This window comes from Rhinolophus ferrumequinum, chromosome 5 (assembly GCF_004115265.2).
Source record: "Rhinolophus ferrumequinum isolate MPI-CBG mRhiFer1 chromosome 5, mRhiFer1_v1.p, whole genome shotgun sequence".
Taxonomy (NCBI): domain Eukaryota; kingdom Metazoa; phylum Chordata; class Mammalia; order Chiroptera; family Rhinolophidae; genus Rhinolophus; species Rhinolophus ferrumequinum.
Genome location: NC_046288.1, coordinates 58,237,746 through 58,259,993, shown reverse-complemented (window position 1 = coordinate 58,259,993; position 22,248 = coordinate 58,237,746). Strand labels below are relative to the sequence as shown.

The window sequence follows — 22,248 nt, the reverse complement described above, 5'->3', positions numbered from 1 at the left end:
GAAAACAGTTTCAGAGATTGAATCATATCTTTATTTTTTAAGATTTCATATCTTTAACATACCACAGACAGGAAATTAGAAATGGTTTGTCTCCTTTGAAATAAGGACAAAATTCTAACATGATTATGTATCCTAAAGTACAGTTGTGCCTTAGTCGGGAATTATGGTCAAAGAGAGCTGCAAGCTGTTATTTCTGTTTTTGCCATGGTCCTCTCTATATCCTAGCCTAACCCCCAGGATTTTCTCTTGGTTGGTCTTTTTCATAGGGGCCACCTGGTCAGAAGGGGGATCAAGGAGCCACCGAGATCATAGACTATAACGGCAACCTTCACGAAGCCTTGCAGGCAAGTGACAGCTCCCTGACCTGACACAGACAGTGACACCAGTGGGTACCATGTAATGTGTGTGAATATCAGCTTCCACACCCCTTGCATCCCGGAGGGCTCTACTGCTCAAAGCACTCTCTCCCTGTGCTGAACCCATCCCCTTCTTCCTGCCCCAGTTTATCCTCTTTATTTCTTAGCATTTTTCAATCTTTCAATCTTTCCTCTCCCCTCTACCTTCAGATCTGCTTAAGTCTTACCTGCCTCAGGTTTAAACCATGTGTCAGTTTCACCAACGTTTGTCTCCTTACTTGAAACGTAAAGCTATCAAAGCAATGTAGAGCCCCGTGCCTCTAGAGTTGAAGCTGCCAGGGTTCAAATCTCAGCTCTCTTGCTTACTAAATGCATAACCTAGGGCAAGTTGTTTTGCTTTTTTGTGCCTCAGTTTTCTCGTTTGTAACTCCCTCATAGGTTTGTTACAAGCAATGGCTGAATACCTGGCACATAACTAGTCCTCCTATAGGCATTTCTTATTCCTGTCACTATTCAATTCTTTATCTTCCATTAAGTAAAAACATAGACTGCGTGGCTTGTTCCACTACCTATGCTTCCTATTTATCCGTTTCATGCTTAGACTCCTGCATTGTAGCCTGCATCATCATTCTGTTGTAATTTCTCTTGTAAGGGTCACTAATGAATGACCTCCAGGCCAAGCCCATTGTGCAAATGGCCCTTGACTTTTCTGTGACATTTTCCTGGTATACTAGCCCATCTTCCTTTTGAAACTTTTTCTGTCCGGTTTCTCTGATCCTCTACTCTTAATGTCTTCCAGATTTTCTTCTTTGATGGATCCACTCTATTTTAGTATTTCCCGTTTGTACATTACCTAAGTTTTAGTATCCTCAAGTCTCTGGTCTTTTCTTGGTACAATCGCTCCATGTTCTTCCATGTTATGGCTACTTCCAAATCTTTCATCGCCAGGTCTGATCTGTGTGTACCTCCAGCTGTCTAGGAATGTTTCTCGTGTGGACGCACCATTGCCTTATTAACTTCCACCAGTACACACAATTAAACTGGATACCTTTCCCACTAGCAAATGAGTCCCTTTTTTAACTAACCAGTTTCTGTTCAAGATACCAAAAGTCTTTGAATTTCCTGAGATAGAAACTTCAGAGTCATTTTAAAACTATTCTTTGTCCTTCATCCATTATATCTCATCAGATGCTACTGTTTCCTTTTTCAAAGTATCTCTTGAAGTTGCCCCCATTCTATCCATTTCCAACTAGGTCCCCATCCTGTTTATTTCAGGTCTAGTATTGCAACAAGCCCTCACCCAGTTCCTCTGCCATAGTGCCTCCTCGCCCTTTTCATCTATCCTGTCTATCACTCCAAAACTAATTTTTCTTAATTATCACTATTTGGAAGGCTCCAATCTCTTCAGAAACCTAAATGGACCTTTTCATCTACTCTATCAAGCTCAAACTTCTCTATCTGACTTTTAAGGCTCTATAGTTTTGCCTTTCCTGTACAGAATTTTCTGTTTCTCCACAACAGACATTTTCCTCTGAAGTGCTCGTATTTATCATAGCCGTAAAAATCCCCCTCTTTTTGCCTAGTTCATCCCATTCTTCTTTCCTTTCTTTGATCCATCTAAATCCTTTCCAACAGTCCACTGCCACCATCCAGATGAGTTCCTCCTCTTAATCCTTTTAAACATTAGCAGTCAGGGCCCAGTTGTTTAACATTTAATTATTCTCACATTGCATAATTTATTTTAGTCTTGCCACTTACTGGACTCGAAGTTATTTGGTGACTTCCAGGGAACGTATCTTATGCTCACTCTGTATGCTGCAACCTGCCTGACTGTACAGGTCTGGGTGTAAATATCAAACAAACTTATTGGTTGACTAAGGTACTACACTTAGCTCATATGTACAATCCATTTGTTTGCTTGAAAGCCAAATCAGTTGTTTGAAATATTTGCTGTTTTGTACTTGCTTGGTTTTTTTCCCATCCTTATGACTTCACTAACATTCTCTAATGATGGTAAACATATATTTCTATGGGTCCTTTGCTACCATTTTTAACTCGTAGAGTAATAAATAGTTTTTACAGAATCTATCTTCAGCTCAGCCTCCTTTTCTGTTCTTTTCCTTCTTTTTCTTCTGGTAAAATACAAAGAGAAGCATGCTTACTGCTTAAAGAAATGCTGCTGGGTCAGTATGTTCAGGAAAGAGCCTGAATTCGTGTTCTTCAGTCCAAGTGGTTACACACGAGTAGTAGCCTCTGGGCTATTTTGAAGTTCTAGAACCAGATTTCTAAATTGTTCCCTTTTCGCAAAAGTTGATAACAACATATGTAACAAAAGAGAGAAGCAGAACAAGACATTTAGGTGTACCTACTAAGTTTTCAAAGTTCTTATAAAACATCGGGACACATTTTTTTTTAACTTTATTAGCAGTGTTATAAATTTCCCTTAAACTGCTTCCAATGTCACCATATTTTTTTTTTACCATAATTCTTACTACCATCTTTAAGAGATATCCATTCTCTTACCTTTCAAGGAAAGCTCCAATATTATTGACCATTTTCTGAAAAAAATTGTGAAAGAGTCTATTTAAAGCAGGCTGTGCATGAACAGGACCTGGTATGGAGCAAGCTACTCTTAGCCTAAAACCGAAAGCTGTTTCGAGCTCCCTTCTGCTACTAACTAGCTAAGTCATTTTGGGGAAGTCCCTTAATGTAGCTATACTTCATTGATCTGATCTGGAAAATGAGGATATTTTGGAATAGATTTAAGAGTCTATAAAATCAGATGTTATGTTTAGAATTATTTTTCAGGAGCTCCTGAGCACTCTTTGTTGTGTTTCTAAACACACTACTTTATTAAAATTCTGACATCTGCATCTTGACATGAAAGGATATTTGTGCTCAGTTTCTTTTTCTCACCTTGCATTCTATATGACTGTAAAAAAGTCAATATTCATCATAGTCAACTAGTTCATGTTTATATCTCAACCTAAAGATTTATCATTCTTAGGGGCTGATCAGGACAAGTATAGGTATATATGCTGTGCTTATAAATAGCTTATAGTTAGTTTCTTCACTTCAAAACTATTTATTTGTTTCCTAATAAGGTACTCTAGTGGATTAAAAGTCCCTAATAAAATGAACCAACCTAAAATAGCTATTAGATTGAGAGGAAGTAGTCAACATTGATTTTTCTAATTCTCTAGTCAGTGATGAATTTTCACAGCATTGCTGATTTCATTAGGCTATTGCTTCCTCTCCAAAAAAAATCTGCAAAAAAACTAAGACAATTAGATAAACAGGAGTGTATTACAGTTGTAAAAATATCAAATTAGAAATATAAAGTTTTACTGTTGCCTCTATTGAAAGTTATTTACATGAACATTTGCCATAAGCCATTTATTTTGACTTTTATTTCAGGCAATTACGTTTCCACAATTAGCGGTAAAATCTCTCCATTTCCTAACTGAAGCTTTTAAAATTCCTCAACACCATTTAAACTAAACCTGTTCTGTAGTATAAATCACAATTTTAAGCTTGCATTTTGATGAGAAATGAAAGAAAAAACCTTTAATTCTAAAGAGATTCACATAAGCATCTCAGGGAATAAATCACAAAGCAACCTGCTAGCCTTCGTCAGTGGACAGTCACTCTAGCTCATGCCTCCCATTTCACTTCATTCCTCACGAGAGAATGGCATGCCTTTCCTTATCACTACCCAAAATTCTGGTTTTCAAGTCATTACTGAACAACTTCAAGAGAGAATCCTGCTGAGTTTATGTAGCTTTAACTTGGAGGAACCAGATACAAGAAGTCCAAAGTGAGCAAACAGCCTTACTCTATGTGTCTGCACACTGGTGCTTCAAGATAGTAGTAATAAAGCTCTGTTTTTGAGAAATTAATTTAGTTTTCTGTTATTTGTTCTATTAATTCAATGGAACCTCCCCTAAATAATTTTCAATTCTCAGAGGTATAGTTTTTTAACAAGATGCTTTAAATCCCATCTGTTAGATAGTTCAGTTACCATTAATAATATTCTTTTATTATGTACCTCATCATAAAATATGTTGTTATCCTTAAATTTAAAAGAAAAAAAAAAGAAGACAAACTAGTTTAGATGGAGAATGAATCATATATGGAGCATGTTGAAAAAACTCCAAGAGGTCAAATTTTAAACTCCCTTCCCTTTTTAAGGTCTTAGGATTCTGCTTTCTAGTTAAAATTGTACTATGTAATTGGAAGGCAATGATAAACAAATTATTTCTACTCTATAATTTTCTAATAGCCTTTTTTAAATGATTCATCTACTTATAGGAGCAAAGACGTAGCTTTTTGGAACCATAAATCCAGCTCTTGCTTTAGGTGAATCCCCTAAGAATAAATTAAGTGGTGTCTTACGTTACACGGATATGATGGTATAAAAATCATGGTCATTTTGCCTTTATCTTAGAAGCACTCCTATGTTTTCTCTGAAGCTGTAATGACTATAACTGATTTTATCATAGAGTACAAAGCTGAACTATTTGTACACATGCATCCATATATTTTTTTCTAAGGAGTAATGACACCATGTCACTAGAGACTCAATTAATTGTTTGAAATAAGATAATGTTAAGATTATTTTTTAAAACAACAATAATAAAAAACAGCAACAACAACCTGAATTAGAAATTGGAATGGAGCAGTTGGAAACAAAAGGATGGTGTTAAACCAGTTTTCACAAGTTGACATGTAATTGGATGATATTTATGACTGGAGCCCCTCATGGACAATGTTTTCCCCTCTATGATTCATGAAGTGGTTATAGGTCCTGTAGAATATTTAACACCAGACTTAGACTAGAAAAGATTAATACCAAAACGATTCATGGATTAGGGGTTGGATGTTTTGGAGATTCATACTTTTAAGAGAATATATTTTGTTACAGCACTTTACATTAAAAAACTAGATGAATCCCATGTCAGCTCCTGTCTTTAGTCATGTGTGTAGCGCGTGCACACACACACACACACACACACACACAGACACAAACATACAGCTGATTATAATGCAACAAATGCACTACAGACTAAAAGAGAAAAAATATCACTTACACAATTAGATACTTCGGTTGGTTTTCTCTGATCAAAGTGCTCTAGAAAAGAACTCTTAAGAATAGCGAAATTTCTCAGGTCACAAACCTCTAGGGCATACTGTTTGACTACATAATATTTTTAAATCAGGTGAATTAAAATTCTGACACTTGCTTTTTTCCTTATCCATAGATTTTTAAAATAAACTTCTAAAAATAATTTTTAAAAGAAACTTTACAATATATTGTATTCCTTTGAAGATAATATGCTCTCAGTATCTTGTCAATTCCGATGACATCAGTCTTGCAAAAACATGTTCAAAAAGTTGATTGTTTCAGAAATGTATTATTGTACTTTGGCACACAAGATAGGTAACTGTCTTTATCAATGCATTTTCCCAACAGAGGATTACCACCTTAACTGTCACGGTAACTCCTATTGCATGATTTCTGTGGTTTGTGGCTTTGTATTTAATGTTGATGCATGCTGCCTATAATGGTACTAATGTAGCAATTATTTTTATCTGATGTTTAACTTTATGTTTTCTTATGCTAATAACCTTTTACAACATTTGCCCCAGTTGAATCACTCTGTGTGCTTCATGAAAAATGTCAAGAAAAAAGGAGCTGTTTTTCTTAAAATCTTTAGCCTTATCTTAATAATACAGCTTTGTTCTTTGGTGTTCGGGAAATCAAAGCCTTTGGAGGGGGAGAGGAGAAATGTCTAGAAACTCAGATAATATTAGCAAGCAAATTTAACCCAACAAAATGAATGTGGGACAGCAATTTTACACTGTCTTATGAATCAACTCAAAAGCATCTTCAGTATTATTTTGGCCTAAATGTTTGTTGATGTTTTTGTGTGTAAGCAGGTAGTATTTATAATTCTGTAACTGGTGAAATTTTTCATCATTGTAAATCAATATTGGGGGACATTTGATTATGATAAAATTAGGAAGGTATATAGTGTACTTATTTAAAGCATAAAATTTAATGCATGCGCTTGGTTACTTTTTAAACTTTGTCTCTTCTGGATTTAGGGTCCCCCTGGACCACCAGGACCTCAAGGACTACAGGGGCCAAAGGTTATTCTTATTTTACTTGTTTCCATTTATCACATGTGGTGCAGAGAATCCCATACTAAATAAGTGTATCTTTGAAAATGAATCTTACAAAATGTTAGAGAAGCTGAGATCAACAATATTACTTATAAGAGCTAAGAATAGAAATTCATGTTTGGCCTAAAGGAAGAGGGATCAGAACAAAAGCAAAATTAGGAAGTAAAGTAGAGAAATAGGAATGGCATTAAATTTAGAAGAAGGACATTCAGAAAAACAGAATATTAGACAAGGGAAGAACAAGTTTTACAGAAATTGTAAATGTAAAAAACACTAATTGTAGTATATGAAGAAAGGAAAATATTTAAATAGAGGAGGATCGAAGGAACATTTACTCTGACGCTAAAAAATACTCTTCCCTCCAATCCTTTGGAGGGAAGCTCTAGCATTATGCATCCACAAATGACAATTTTAGGAGTTATTTTTGAGTCATTTTTTATAACATATCCTGTTATACATATTCAGACATTCTGCCATTTACATCTTATCTAATGAAACATACCAGCAATGAACTGTAGAAACCTAGAATTACTTGATTATATCTGAAATTTGTTGGTGGCGTTAAATTTTTCCCTCCAATCTAAAGCTTAGTTATACAAGCACATTTGATCAATTAACACGAGGCCAGTCACTCTAGCTTTTCAGAACTGAGTTACATGTGTTGAAATATGACTTTCGTCATTGAATTTTTGTAGTCGATTCAAGTAGTTTAGAAATCCATTTTTTGTTTATGCCTCTTAAAGCAGTTTATTTGCTAAGTCTATCATACACACACACACACACACACACACACACACACACCAGCTTTTGTACACTTACCTTTCAAGATACTTAAAAACAGAGAAAGCTAGCATAAAAATGTAATTTTTTTCTATTAAAAAAAGGAGTATAAAGTAAAATATTACTGAGTTCTTTGGCTATGTGAGATATATTTGAACATAGATCTTAATTTCAAACAGATTTCCTGTATAGCAATGTAAGTTTGGCATTTTTAACTTTCTATTTCTCCACCACATTCTGGTCCCTGAGAGATGTAACACACACACACACACACACACACACACACACACACACACACACACACACACACATTCACACACTCACACAAATGCTCCAGTCACACACAATCTTTATTCCTGGTGAGCAAGTCGGTCTGGATTCTTATCTTAAATATATTGATGAGCTGGAGTAGACAACCTACGAGGAGATATACAGATTCCTTTTTTCTTTGTGTAGAGTCAACCAAGGTCTGAATTTCTGGTTCATCTCTTCACTTGGCTAAGTCTCCAGAACCAAAATTCTCCCCAGTGCTAAATACGTACCTCATTCCCTACAAACCTGAACAACATCCGGGACTTTACTCTCCTTTACACCCCAAAGGCCTACAAAAGCCCAAAAGGTACCCATCCGTTGACCCAAAGGGGCAAAAAGGACGACCTAGCCAAAATCCACATCCCCCTTGTTTTATAATCCAATTGCTATTCACTTTTTAATTCAGTTAGTCAATAAGTAATTTTTGAGCCTCTACTCTGTGATAAATACTAATATCTAGTAAAGATACCAAAGTATATTAAGGAGTTTCAATAAGGTGCTTACAGCCTGGGGAGGAAGTAAAGTAATATTGCAAGTAAAGCAATAATTATCTACAAATAGAATAAATGTTTTGATTAAAATCAAAATGGGAAAACCCATCTCTGCCTTGGGAATCAAGGATGGCTTCAAGCTGATATTTAAAGATGGGGAAATTGGCCAAATGAATGTCTAGACAAGTGGGGTACATGGAAGCGGTTATTCTTCCCCTCTTAACTCTTACTGCTGCCACCCTTCCACTGTGCTGTCACTCTGTCCCACCCCTCACACCTCACAATGGTCTTGTATTTGAGATCTTAAGTTAGTTGACATAGTCCTTTATGCTTTCCATGATCTCTCCTTGAGAAAGTTGGGATAATTAGGGTGAAATGCAGATGGCAATGAGCCACAAATACAACCAGAGTCAAATATAAAACCCATTCTCACTCAGGACTCAGCTTCAGAATGAATGGGAATCTATTCAATTACCATTTCTCCTTCCTTTATCAAACGGGGAGTGTTCAACCTCTTGCCCATCCAATAACTTTACAAACTACTCTCGATGGCTGAAGGATAAATGAATAACTCATGAATTATGTTTTTCTTTTAAATATTCATGGGTCACATTTTAAAGGTAAAAGTTTAGCAAAGCAATCATTATTGGACCCAGAGTGCTGACAAGTATTCAGACGGAATGAAACTAAGGCTAGCCAGTTGCATTCAACCTCAGCAGGCTTGTTTGTGGCAAAATAAACTTTGCTGCTACCACAAAGAGCAGGAAATCTGAAATAAGGAAATGTCTTTCTTTTCTTTTTTCATTTGTTTGTCATGCCTTCTTAAACACTGGGAAGCTCAAATTTCATGCTGTGGCCAATAGCTCTTAAAGTTTTTACCAGGGAAAAGAGCTCTAGCCATTCCAATACCGTGGTTTATAACATTACCAAACAAGCCTTTCTAGAAAAATACAGCCTCAAGTCAGCTCCCTTGAAAATCTGTCTGTGAGGCAGGCCACTCACCCTCAAAAGACCTGTTTTTACAAAGTTTCCACAATGTGGAAAGCAGGGATATTTATAATGGAATCCAAATACGTAATTCATTGATATAAAATATCTTGCCTTTCAAATAATTTTTTCAGTACCTTTCCAGCCGAAAGGTGACTGGACATTTGTTGTTTGAATAAATCTCTAGCACATTGTTTAAGTTTGTTTTTAATAGAAGATCCTCAGTTAAGAAAACATAAATCTATATATTTTGGGTTTGTCAAGGGTTCTAATAAATCATAATATAAATATTAAATTTAGTTCATTCCTAGCATAGTAGAGGAAATTGAATTGATCCAAAAGCAATTTTATGTGGATTAAGATATTATCTGATTTATTATGTCCTTCAGTGAGGCTTATCTGAAAGTAACACATTTGCAATCATTATGAATTTGTGTCCATGGTTCAAACAATCATAAAGTCTGTTTCAGAAGAAAAAAAATTAACAAACTGAGGCCTATAGGTTGTTGCTGTAGAATATGGTAAGCCATCAAACGATCTCTATCAGTTTTCTTTCACTAATTCTTTTTTTTAGCCAGCATCTCACATGGGAAAAAAAGAATAAAAACATTGGATCTCAACTACATATAAGTATTGTTGTACATGATATTCAAGAAAATGTTATTTCACTTAGTTTAGATATGTGGTATGATGTAAGAGTATTCTTGGATTATGATGCATTTGCTGAAAGTCAAATTGTGCTGTTACCAACTAGCAACATATTTATTTAGTTTAGTATGCTACCAATGATAAATGGAAGGAAGCCATCAATTTTTATCTTAACAGGGAGAGCCAGGATCTCCAGGAATCCCAGGAGTTGATGGAGAGCAGGTAATTTTCAAAGAATACATACTGTCATTTAAAGCATCATTATTGATCACTACTTTTATTATAGGTTTAAGCCAAAAAGGCATGAGTGTTGATACATGATATCCTCTCTTTTTTTCACCATCTGTTCTGGAGACTACATTAACTTTAAAAAGAAATTTAAAACAAAAGAAAAGAAATTAGTTTTAGACAGGTTTTTTTTGGTTGTTTGTTTTTTTGCAGAAACATACGAGTACAAGCTACCATATGATGCTTTCGTTTTTGTCTTACTACTTCTTGTCAATCTACCAGTGGTACCTTTGTAAACTTTCAATAGACTTGTAAAATTATTACCAATTTAGTAAGAATAGCCTAATTTTTGTCAGTGAATACAAATAATTCAAGATGAAAATTAGTGACCATAGTTTCCACAAAATTAGATATTGCTTGTGTTATTTTGACAATGTTTTCTTTTCGCAAAAAAGATTATACCTAATTTTCTAGAGCATTAGAAAAGACAGAAACAAGCAGCACTTTAGTAGCTTTGCAGAATGTGGTGGTTTCTCCAAGGGTTTCCCCCAAAACAGAGGTTGGCAAACTTTTCCTATAATTGATCAGATAGTAAGTAAATGTTTTAGGCTTTGCAGGGCACATACAGTCTTTGTCACTTTTTTTTTTTTTAACAACCCTTAAATTTTTAAAAAACATCCAGCATGTGCCAAAACAAGCCCTGGGCTGGCTTTGGCTGATAAGCCAAAAAGAATCTGGCCAGGAGACTGTGAACAGTATTCAAAATTCAGAATCGAATCACAGGATTAGTTTTAAGCTATTTGGTTTTTCTGAGCTCCCATTATTTACCTAAGAAATAGCTAAAATCAAGTAGATCATAAGAAATCAAGGGGATTCTTGATGCAGTTAGTGAAATGTACTTCCTAGAAGACAGTATTAGATAAGGAAATTAAGTTTAAGAGAAGAGTTATTTTAATATCAGAGATGTATGTTGAAATTACATGATATCACGTTAAGTAAACGTTGTAGTTAAAGAGACTTTAGATGATTGCTATGTCAATTAGAGATCACATTAGAATTTTAAAACCTGCTTGTATATTACCTTTCCCATTGTTAGTCATTATAAATAAATTGACATATGTAACAACATAACCCATGGTCCCTAAATATCCAATAGCTGGATTTTTTTTTTCTTATAGGCCTTACAAGGTCTTCTCCTGCTACTAAGTGCAGTAGGTTGGCTAGTCTTCTGCTATCACTAGATTCCTAAAATCAACCAGGGTCTGACTTACCAATAAGATTCATTTATCCACTGAGACACCTACCTACCCTCTCACCCACCTAGTGAGTGATTCTTCAGTAGGTGCTATGAAATAGGTATAAGTAACAAGAAGAGACACATTTCTATCCACAGTGGTTTTAGTATAGAAAAGATGAATAGGTTGTATAGCCCTGGAGCCCCTTGCTATGATTATCTCCACTGAAGAATGGGTCATCTGGTCATATCACATTGAGTTCTCTTTGATGAAAACACTTAACAACATAAATTAATTTCAGTATTAGTATCGCAAAATTCAGATTTGTTAGCATTCAAAATACAGATTTATCTATTTCCTCACTGTAAAAAGGCGAATAAAAATAACAACTTGGATCACCTCAAAGAGATTTCATAAGAACAAAATAAGAACATTGTGGAAAAGCTGAAGTATTTCTAAGCATGGATTGATCAAAAGTGTGCAGTGAGTGATTTACCTGTCTGTAGATTGGACCATTGAAAACTGATGGTGTGGGAACTTCTGCCTGCTTTTAAGGGGAGTACAGTGGGTGAAGATAGGAGAAATTTATTTGGACCTTTGTTATTATAACACTAGGTCCGGTTCAAATGTATATTGTACTCTTGAGAATTAAATCCATTAAATTGTTTTCAGGACTGGTGATGTAGAATTAGCTGCCAGGTAAAACTATGGAATCAAGAGAAATGATGTCAACACCTAAGTTCATATGTTCCATACTTAAATGGCCTAAGTCATAGAATTTAATCACTTTTATTATATAGGTAAATAGTATTGATTCAGTGTAGAAGGTTGCTCCAAGAAATAACTCTACCTAAAAATGAAAATGAGGATCGTCTCTGTGTAGGACCTATCTATTGACAAAATTGATCTAGAATTCTGTGTTCCCTAGGATGTAACTATCAAGGGTCAGTATGATTCTTAAATGCAAACCATGTCACTTTGTAGGGACTCAAAGGTTCAAAGGGAGATGTGGGGGACCCAGGTATGCCAGGTGAAAAAGGAGGAATCGGACTTCCTGGATTACCGGTATGTTTATACTTTTTGTGATGTGTTCACATTAAAAAAGCTATCAGGAGAATTGTATTATAAGCTGCAGTATCATCTAATGGTTCATATGATAGTCTTAGTTTTAAATAATTGGAGTATTATTGATTAATCACTACAGCTGGGTTTCTAAAACAAATTTTAAAGCATCTAAGCCAATGAATTATAAAAAAAACTTCATGTTTTCCTGAATTATTTTCACTAGAATGCAGTAAAATAAAGTTGGTCACTTTCATTTAGCATGAATAAGATGGTGATAACTGATCATTTAAAAATAAACCATGATAAAAAAAATTAACTGAACAACGTAAAACAATTAAAAAACAAATCACTCTGGAATGTGTTCTTTATGTGTATGATACTATGGGATGGTGTTTTTATGGGTTTTTGTCACTCATAATATTTACTGAAAATTGGGAGGGGAAACTGCAAAAAAAAAAAAAAAAGTAGGACGAAAAATAGAAAACCTCACTGCCCTTGATCTTTTTTAAAAACAAGGAAATGTATAAATAAGTGTCAATGACAACAGTTAAAAGACTGACCTTTGCCTTAGAAAGTGAGCGTCATCATAAAAAATATAACGTTTATAATCTGATATATTAAGCAAATATATAAGTTTAACCAATCAAACCTAACTTTGTGTTTACTTTATATTTTATTTCACATATTACGCACAGTCCTGGGGCTTGAGGAAGCTTGCTGTTTAAGGCTAAAACGCAGGGAGATAAATCCTTCTTTTACTTATCATACGTGTAATATTATAAAAATATCAAGAGTATGATGGGTTTGGGGAGAAATTTCAGCTGTTTCTTACACTTTGGAAATAACTTGACTAGCTCAACTCTCTTAATGGTTATTTGTAGGGTGCCAATGGAATGAAAGGGGACAAAGGAGACTCTGGATTGCCAGGTCCTCAGGGCCCTTCCGTAAGTCTATATGGCTAACCTTCCATGGTTTCTGAAAAACTCTGAAACGGGCCTATTATTCATCTAGTTCAACCTGTGTCAGATGGCTTATCAAAAATGGAAAGACCGTCAACCCATTGGTTTGTCAAACTGTAGAAGAAATATCTGTTGGCCTTGTACAATGAGAGACACAATGTCCCAGAGGCAATTTTTCAGAAGACTGTCTAATCCTGGGGAGAAAATCAATGGTTTTCCCACAACGCTTGTTGTTGTGAATATAGAGCTTTGTGAATATAGAACATACATTCTTTTTTCTTTAGAACCCTGTTGTTACTTAGTGAAATATATGAAAGTTTAATAGTGGTTATGGCACTATAGCATTTCTTGGTAATCAGTTGCTTCCTTTTCTTTTAATGTAGTTTTGATTTATTCTGGCTGTTGTGAAACAACTGTATTTTTTTCTAAGTTTTTGTTCTCGTGAAGAAATTTCTAAACCTAGAGAATCAAACACATCACTTCTTCCAGTATCCTTCTTTCTCTGCAACTATTAGTGGCCTTAGCAGAACCCCGGCAAAAGATTCAAGCCAAACCACCTTGTCTAAATGAAGTAACCAAATCCATGTTTATTTTTTGGACATACAGATCATAGGCCCACCAGGCCCACCAGGGCCCCATGGCCCACCAGGCCCCATGGTAAGTCTCTCTTCTCTCCAAAATGTAATCACTTATTTATGAGCATGCTACTATAGAAAACATGAATGCATTCCTCCAAACAGCCAGATTGTATTTTGTACTGCTCTCATGGAATGGATAGAAAATACGAGTTGCTTTGAGATATACTGACTTTACAGTATTGTCATTTACTCCCCCAAACACATCCATTGGGAAGAGATAGTTTTGTGATAGGAAAGTTGAAGACAGACAGATTTGGCAAGCTTTCCTCCAACCTTATGACATCAACATCGGAAAATCATTTTAACCAATCACTGTTCTAGGCCATTAGTAGCAAAATATCTGTAGCCATTAATGAATGTTTCTAACCTTTAATGAAATGTTCAGTAAGAACATTTATAAAATAATATGATAAAAATTGAAGCTCAGTTCTACAGACGACATATATTATGGAATCTTTTCCTTTGTACGTTTATGGTACTTTGGTGGATACAATGTTTACTGCAAGTATCCATCACTGACCAATGGAGACAATGACCATGCCCTCATAGAACGTCTGTCCAGTGAGGAAGGCAGCCATTAAACCAGTGTAATTTTCCAAATGTCTACCTAATGACAGCTTTGTTAAGACTGGAACATGGAATGCAGAGTGTTTTGAATGCTTTTGACTGGGGCAGAATGGAGACAAGTGTGGCAGTTTCTAAGGTCACATTCAGGTCTAAGGTTTAACTAATCATATGGATTAAATAAACTGTGGGCCACTCTTTCCTCCTACTGCTCTATGAAAGAGCATCATTGCAGTGATCTGAGCCACAGAGAGTAGCCCCAGATCCAATCATCTGTTTATTACTAATTGTCATTTCTATTTTATCCACAAAACAATTATAATTAAACTTATTTTCTTAAAATTAAACAGTTTGTTAAGAATTAAGTAAATAGCATGCTTTTGGCTTTTTTATACTCTGTGTTAAGTTAGAAGATTGAATTTCAAAACATGATATCCTGTTCTATCATAAAATTAATTAGTTCAAAGGAATTTTAAATCATTACTAAAATGAGATAAGAATATTTGATAAAATATCATTTTCTGAAAATACTTATCCACAACTTATCTGAAGAGAAAATATTATTCCAATGTAGACATACCTAACAAATATCTATGCATTGCTCGATAAAACAATTTTCCTACTGTTTTATGATTTCACTGATGGGTATTTAAATACTCCTCTCTAATGGCTTGTTTAAATCACTTGGAAGTTTAAAGCAATTCACAGTAACCTTTAGTTAATTTAGATTGGGTATTTAGTCTCTATATTTAGATTTTTCCACAAAATACAGGGGAAAAGCCCTGATTCATGCATGCAATATGACTTCCTTCCATTGGTAAATATTGGTTATAAGAACCTTGAAGAATTCATTTTTGTAAAAATAAAAGCATTCTAAATAATAATGCTTACCACTACTGTATTATAATCCTTTCATTAGTCATAAATTAAATAACTGATACAACAGGGTTCCAGACTTGATTATCATCTTTCATTTCTTTTCTACTTTAGATTCCTCAACACCTGAGTCTAGAGCAGTTAGAAATGGAAAAGGTCCTCTTTTAACTGGTACTTAAAATCTGGGACTTTTCTTTGGCAAATTTCTCTTTTAAGAGCTATCTGTATTCCATATAAACTTATAAAGTATTTCATATATTCCAGCTAGATTTTTTTTTCAGATGGGAATTTGAGAAATTGGAGTAGTGTGGGTTCACAATACTTTGTTTTCTATTTTTTAATTCCATGTAACCCTTTCAGATTCCTCCCTCCCTCTCACAGGTGTTTAACAGAAAGAATTGCTATTAATGATTTTCCTATTACTGAACAATCCAGGAGCTGGAATGAACTTTCACCAGTGATAACATCCACTGGCCTACCTCTCGCTGTGTCTTAAACAATGAGATTCTTGTTTTATACCTCTTTTGTTATTTTATGTAATCACTTCTGCTGGGAAACAGTGAATCAGTTCTTAATTAAAAGTTGTGTTTTTCATTTTCAGGGACCCCATGGACTTCCTGGACCAAAGGTAATGTAACAAATCCCTTGATTATTTGATTTCTGTTTCCTTGTTAATCATGGAGAAGCATGATGGAAGCATGTCTGTCCTGTCTTATTTACTTGTCAAGTAATGTTGATAATCTTTAAGCCTTTAAGTATCCAGATGTTTAAATCTCATAAAACAGAATGACTTAGAACAAATTTAAGTGACATCACCTGGAGATGAATTATTCCCCATTTTGCCTTTTTCCCTTTTCACTATATAAGTTCTTAAATCACTAACCATAACATACTCAAAATCAACCATTTAGAAGTAAATCTGACAAGGTTCTCAGACTAGTCCACATGCTTTCTCATTATAGTAACTTTAGTTGCACATTTAGTCGTACATGTTATTGATATTTCTTGTCATATATCAGTATTGCAACTCAAGTTTTGACTATCCAGTATCTTAATTTTGTTCTCCCCCAGAGGTCACGAGTCTAGAATGGAGGGGGTGTATGAGGTATGCTATATTAAGGAGAAGATTGCATCACATTCATATATTCTATACTCTGGATTAACGAGAGAGCAATAGAGAGTATCCCCTCCTTGTCAGCATTAGTGCAGCTTATATTGTGAAGATGGTTTCCACCTGTTCTCTGCCTTTGTGTAGACCAAGAGGGCACCTTAGAGAATAAAAGTGAGCCCTGAAAGACAATCTTCTTCCAGGGAGCACATGTGATGCAGACCTATGTTGGAATCTCAGCTTTGCCCCTGACAGGCTGTTACCTTGGGCAGATTATTTACTCCCTCTGATCCTTCATTTACTCAACTAGGCAACCTACCATATAGGGTTGTGCTGATTGAATGAGGTATGATTATAAAACTCTTAGCAAAATATCCGGTGCAGTTGTTGATAAACACCCAAGAAATGTCAGTTGTTATCCTGTGATTTGATGCTTTGTTCTGAACAGAAAATTTTAGCTAGTCCTCACGGCTGCTTGAGAGAAGGTTCAAGTACTCCTGAAAGCTCCTCAGTAGTGAGTTGGTGCATTTAAATGGTGCGGGTGGGGGAGCACATGAATGTTGGCACTAGGCATCAGAAAGGCAGCCCACTCTCTTCTCTGGGGATTCCCTCTGGCCCACCCAGCTTTCGGAGTGGCAGAGGTATTGGTCTGACTGCAGAAATCTGAGTTTCCTCAGGCAAATGACTCGCCCCACCATGGGAAGAGTTTATGCCTCTTTAGTCTTCTTTACCTTACCTTCTGATAAGACCCATGAGTGACCGTGTCTCAAAAGCATGGATTATAGTTTGGGGTAAGAGCACCATTCTGGTGGTGAGAGAGAGAACCCATCTATCAGCTTTATGGTCTTAGTAGTTCTCTAACCTCTCTGCGCCTCTTTCCGCACTCTTGGCTTCTCCTTGGATGATAAGGCACCTCTAAAGACCAGCCAAATTGTAATGCCTCGGACTAAAGTCACCAAGACTGTGTTTTTAATTCCATGAGTGATTCAGATATCCCATCACCATTAGATGAATACATGCCCAAGATTCTTTTGCTATCTAAAATGCAATGATTTTTTTTTTTTTTGCCTACACTTTAATCATGCTTAAAACATAGATTTCAGAGAATGTTTATAAAGTTTCAAAGACCTCACAGATTATCTGTGTTTGTTCCTTGATTTTATAGATGGTACACTATAGGACCAGGAAATTTTGGTTATTTACCCTAAATTACACTGCTCATTAAATGACAGATCTGGAACTAGAATTTAGGTCCAGCATTGAAATTTAGTCTTCTTGCCAATGAATTTGATTATTTATAAACTCATCTTCTCAATTAATGCCCACTCCTAGGTATCACCTGATTCCTCAGTAAAGAATTTCACAGACTACCAAGGCTTTCCTGCCAATTCATCATCTCAAGACCACTTGCTGGAAGGCCACACACATGCAAAGTCGTGTACCTCAAGTTTAGACCAGTTAACTGAGTTGACTATTGAGCCTTGGCCTTAACCTTACATTACCTCTAGCTCTGTGACACTCCCAGGATCGTACTTTACCAACCACAGCACATTTGGATTTCCTATAATGGCAGCACTGTGATCATCCTATCTGTAGAATCCCAAAATTTCACTAGGTGTGTCCAAATGCATTCATCACTTTGTGACCCCTTTGAAAGTTCAAATATATAGCATGTTTCCAAGGATAAGCTGGGTCCCAGAATTTATTGATGAAAAGAATTACCTGGAAGGCTTATTAAAAATACACATTTCCTCTCCTACTAAGGTCTAGGTGGGGCCCTGGATTTTTTATATTTAGCAAGCTATGCACTGATTTTCATCATCAGGCAAATGGGGAAAATACTGCCCTTCTGCTATGTAAACATAACCTCTCCCTCTTCCCACTCCAGCCAGAAAGTCTCTACAGGACATTTGAGACTGAAATCATCTTCCTTTCATAAATCTTTCAAGATTTTCTTGATGAAATTAATGTCTGTGCTTAAAAGTTGAAAAGGAACAGGTCAGAATTCTATTTCTAACATACTACTGATAGAAAATAGGTGTACTGTATTCTTAGATTTTTTAAAAAAACAGAGTCAACAGAATTTATCACTTCTCACAGCTTTTTAAAATTTCACCCTAAGTTAAATTCAAACCTGCTTTACTCTAACACTGGGCACATGGACAGTTAGTAAAACAGCGTGTGAGTTCTGTGATCTTCATATTCTCTTCTGGAATTGGCTATTTGTTGTCTACTGCATTGCATAATCCATGTAGGGATCTGACATGGCAATGTCAGTGAATGAGGACTCACTCACTAAATGACATTACTTCAAACATCGGCTGCTATATTTTCAGTGCATTACCCTGGGCAAAATGCTTAAAGGCTTAAAATGACTGTATTTAACACTGTCCTGCATATTCCAGTTTTCCATTGCAGCAGAGTGGGTTTCTCTACTGAACCCCCTCCCACGTCCTGCACCCTGATTGTCTTTGATTTGCTTGGTCAGAACAGTGTAGCATGACACCAATTTCTCGAGATGTAACTGAAAAACTCAGGAACTTAGTTGTATATATTTTGATTGTAAGGATCTTTTGCTTCTTAGAATATTATTGAATTGTCAATTTCAGCTTATTTTTAATTTTTTAAAAGTTAATTTTGAACTGATACAAGACAAATCTAGCCTGACTCAGCTGTTACCTAAAACTGGAATCTGCAATCATTTCAGAGACTGGCTCTCTTCTCTCACAGTTGAAATGCCCGTGATAGCAACCAAAATTGGCATTTGCTTTTGCATTTAGGGTGAACCAGGGTTAAATGGTGTTAAAGGATTGAAGGGTGAACCAGGTCAAAAGGGTGACAGAGGACCCCTTGGTCTTCCAGTAAGTAAAGAAAACTTTCCATTTCAGTGCAAATCTCAGACTTTCCTTTCTCCCCTAAGCAACAACTCTGGTTTACTCGGTGACTATCTTACAGTTAAGATTTCTGTAATTGGAGAGCACGTTATGTTAGTGCAGAGCTCAGCCCAGTTGTGTTCCCTGATGTCTGCTCTTTGTCAGAGGAATACCCCATAACACACAATGCCATAAGTGTTCTGTCCTTCAATTACATACGTGCCAACCTTCCTCTTTTAAAACTGACACTTCTTCACCCATCACTCTCCTCTTTCAAAAAGGATTGTGCTGATTATTTCATAATTTCTCCCAACAGTTTTTATAATTTAGTGCAGTTCAAAATTCTCCCTCAATTTATTTTTCTCCTTTAATACCCATACTGTAGCCCTCTGTTGGTGGCAGGTATGCAATTGGCCATTGCTGATGGCGTGAGGTCAGTGCTGCGGCCCCTTATATTAATCAACTATATCGTGGTCTAAATGTTGTATGTTGTTTGTTTTGGAAATGCTGTCTTATGAGGTTCTTGTGGTAATAATGGATAGGATGGAAGAAGTATTTTGCAGTTGTTTAGAGATTTTTATTTTTAACAACAAGAAGGGGGGCAGGAGATTTTTACCTTTCGGGCACTTTATGCCAGTCTTCTTTCTACAACAATTAAAAAAAAAAAGATTTAAAAAAAAATTTTTTTTAATGATTATTGAATATGAGGTTTTAGTTTCAAGCTTTTAACATTCTGTCTATTCAGTGAATGCAGATAAAAATCAATAAAGAACATTATAGATTACATTATTAAAATAGGACATGAAATTGATAATAGAAAATAGTTTATACACATAATTTACATATAAAAAGGTTACTGACTACCTGTTTTACTTTTTCCTGTGGGTACTATCTCTTAATAGCCAGTGCCTTATATATATAAGTCCTGTAGTAGATACTCAGTATATATTCATTTATTGAATGAATGATATAAGCCTTGTATTAGAGCATAGGTTAAATCACACCCATTTAATGAACCCCAGGCATAAAACCTCTATAACATATATGAGTCATTAATTCACATCCCAGGTAATTGTAATATTATCAGTGCAAAAATTTTACCATCTCCCTATTTATTTTTAAATGTTATAATAATGGTGACTCTGAAGAAAGTAAATACGAAAAGGCAAAAGGAAGTTTGGATTTCTATTTTATTTAAACCCTCAATCTGATCTCTTTAAAATATTCCCTAATTTCAAATTTAGGGCTAGTGATATTTTTTATATAACATTTAGCCAAAAGTTCTACATATGCTAGCATTAAACAAACAAATGAACAAAGAACACCAATTTTTTAAAATTCCAATCATTGCTAACTAAAGATGTATTTTGCAGTTACAGTCTGATTCATAACAAAATTATACAGAATGAATTGTAAAATAAAAATCTAAAATTACCTAAAATATATATGGTATAGCCTCATTGATAGAGTTCTCAGCTGGAATAATTTTTTTCTTTCATTGGGTATTATTAATTACGTCTGAAGCATACAATAGGGAAATAGTTCTGCAGACTTGCCAAGTGAATTTATGGGGCTAGTGCATTGTTCTTCTTAAATACTCCTTGATCTAATCAATATTTTAAAGGACTATAAATACATATTTGAGTTTTGAGATACAAAAGCCATTTCAAAGAAGTAATGTGCTTTTTCTTGAAACAAGCATTGAAAATGTCATATTTTCATTATAGCCTAGAATTCAAGGTAAACAGATGCAGACATTGCCTGAGAATAACATTAAATTTTTAAAGCATTTTTCATTCAGATTTTGATGCAATGATTATTGGAAGCAAATTGAGGAATGATTTTGTTTAGGACAGTTCTTTTTTTTGTTTTGACTCATGAAAATCTCCTGGCTTTTCCTGTTCCTATAAGTCCCTCTAGTGGTGACTAATTTGAACACAGTAAGAACAGCCCAGAAAACAATGACTATTGTTCATATCAAATCCACAAAGAGTCATCCTGGCAGGTTCAAGTTTTGCTTTCGTTCCTCATAAATGCTGTTTTAACAAGTAAAACTAGAGCTCTTTCTTCATCTCTGAAATGCTAGCCCTGATTATTATAATGAGCCCTTTAGGAGATTGGCCATTATTTTTCTTCAGAATCTAAAGAAAAATATTGCAAATAGTATAGTCTGTAGGAAATGAATTTCATATGGATATTAGCAGCCTGGGATGGTTACCAGTAACCTCTTTAAAGCCCACTTTATAAACCTCATTAACTTGATTTCTAAATAAATAAGAATTTGTCAAATGGAAATGTCATTAAAATGCCATCATCTGTGGGGGTGTTTATTGTCCTGTGTTTTTTGTTTTTTTTTTAACTAACAATTTGTAGCAATGTGATATTCATCCCAGAATCCTGTGACTGCGTATTATGTTGTTTGAAGTGTTACATTTGTTCATCGGTACCTCATACTAATCTCTGTTTTTGTCATTCGTGTTACACCCACCAACCGTGCTATCAACCAAATCACACAGGGAGCATCTGGCTTAGACGGAAAGCCAGGAGCCCGGGTGAGTCAGTACCTCGTCTTGCTCCAACGCGTTTGTGGTTATGAATTTTGTGCTTCAGGACAGACCCTTTTGGCTCATGTACTCTCATCAAATGATGAGGGTACCTAGGACTGGGGTGAAAGGAAAAGTGGACAAAGAAAAGGGAAAGGTGGACAGAGCTTGGATGGCAGCTCTACTGGACACACAGCCGACATTGTAGAACATCTTTCTGAAGCCTGGGCTCAAGTCTGAATAACACGCTAGGTGGGAAGAATGACCAGTCTAATTGATGTCGTTGTCTTAGAATCCCAGACAAATATTTCTACAACCAATGGACATTTCCTGTAATTACATGAGAGACGCCCTCTGAAGGGATTAAAATAATGTAAATTTATTTTAACTTGCTTTTCC

General features: G+C 35.4%; 1 protein-coding gene across 1 annotated transcript in view; it reads left to right on the top strand.

Annotated features, from left to right (window-relative positions):
- Positions 1 to 22,248, top strand: part of COL25A1 (collagen type XXV alpha 1 chain) — a 433,173-nt gene that overhangs the window by 387,645 nt on the left and 23,280 nt on the right. Inside the window, exons 22-31 of the mRNA XM_033106318.1 lie at positions 267 to 344; positions 5,830 to 5,853; positions 6,465 to 6,509; positions 9,938 to 9,982; positions 12,208 to 12,288; positions 13,170 to 13,232; positions 13,854 to 13,904; positions 15,927 to 15,953; positions 19,214 to 19,294; positions 21,823 to 21,858. Coding sequence (XP_032962209.1) covers positions 267 to 344; positions 5,830 to 5,853; positions 6,465 to 6,509; positions 9,938 to 9,982; positions 12,208 to 12,288; positions 13,170 to 13,232; positions 13,854 to 13,904; positions 15,927 to 15,953; positions 19,214 to 19,294; positions 21,823 to 21,858 — 531 coding nt within the window. The remainder of the gene's footprint in view (positions 1 to 266; positions 345 to 5,829; positions 5,854 to 6,464; positions 6,510 to 9,937; positions 9,983 to 12,207; positions 12,289 to 13,169; positions 13,233 to 13,853; positions 13,905 to 15,926; positions 15,954 to 19,213; positions 19,295 to 21,822; positions 21,859 to 22,248) is intronic.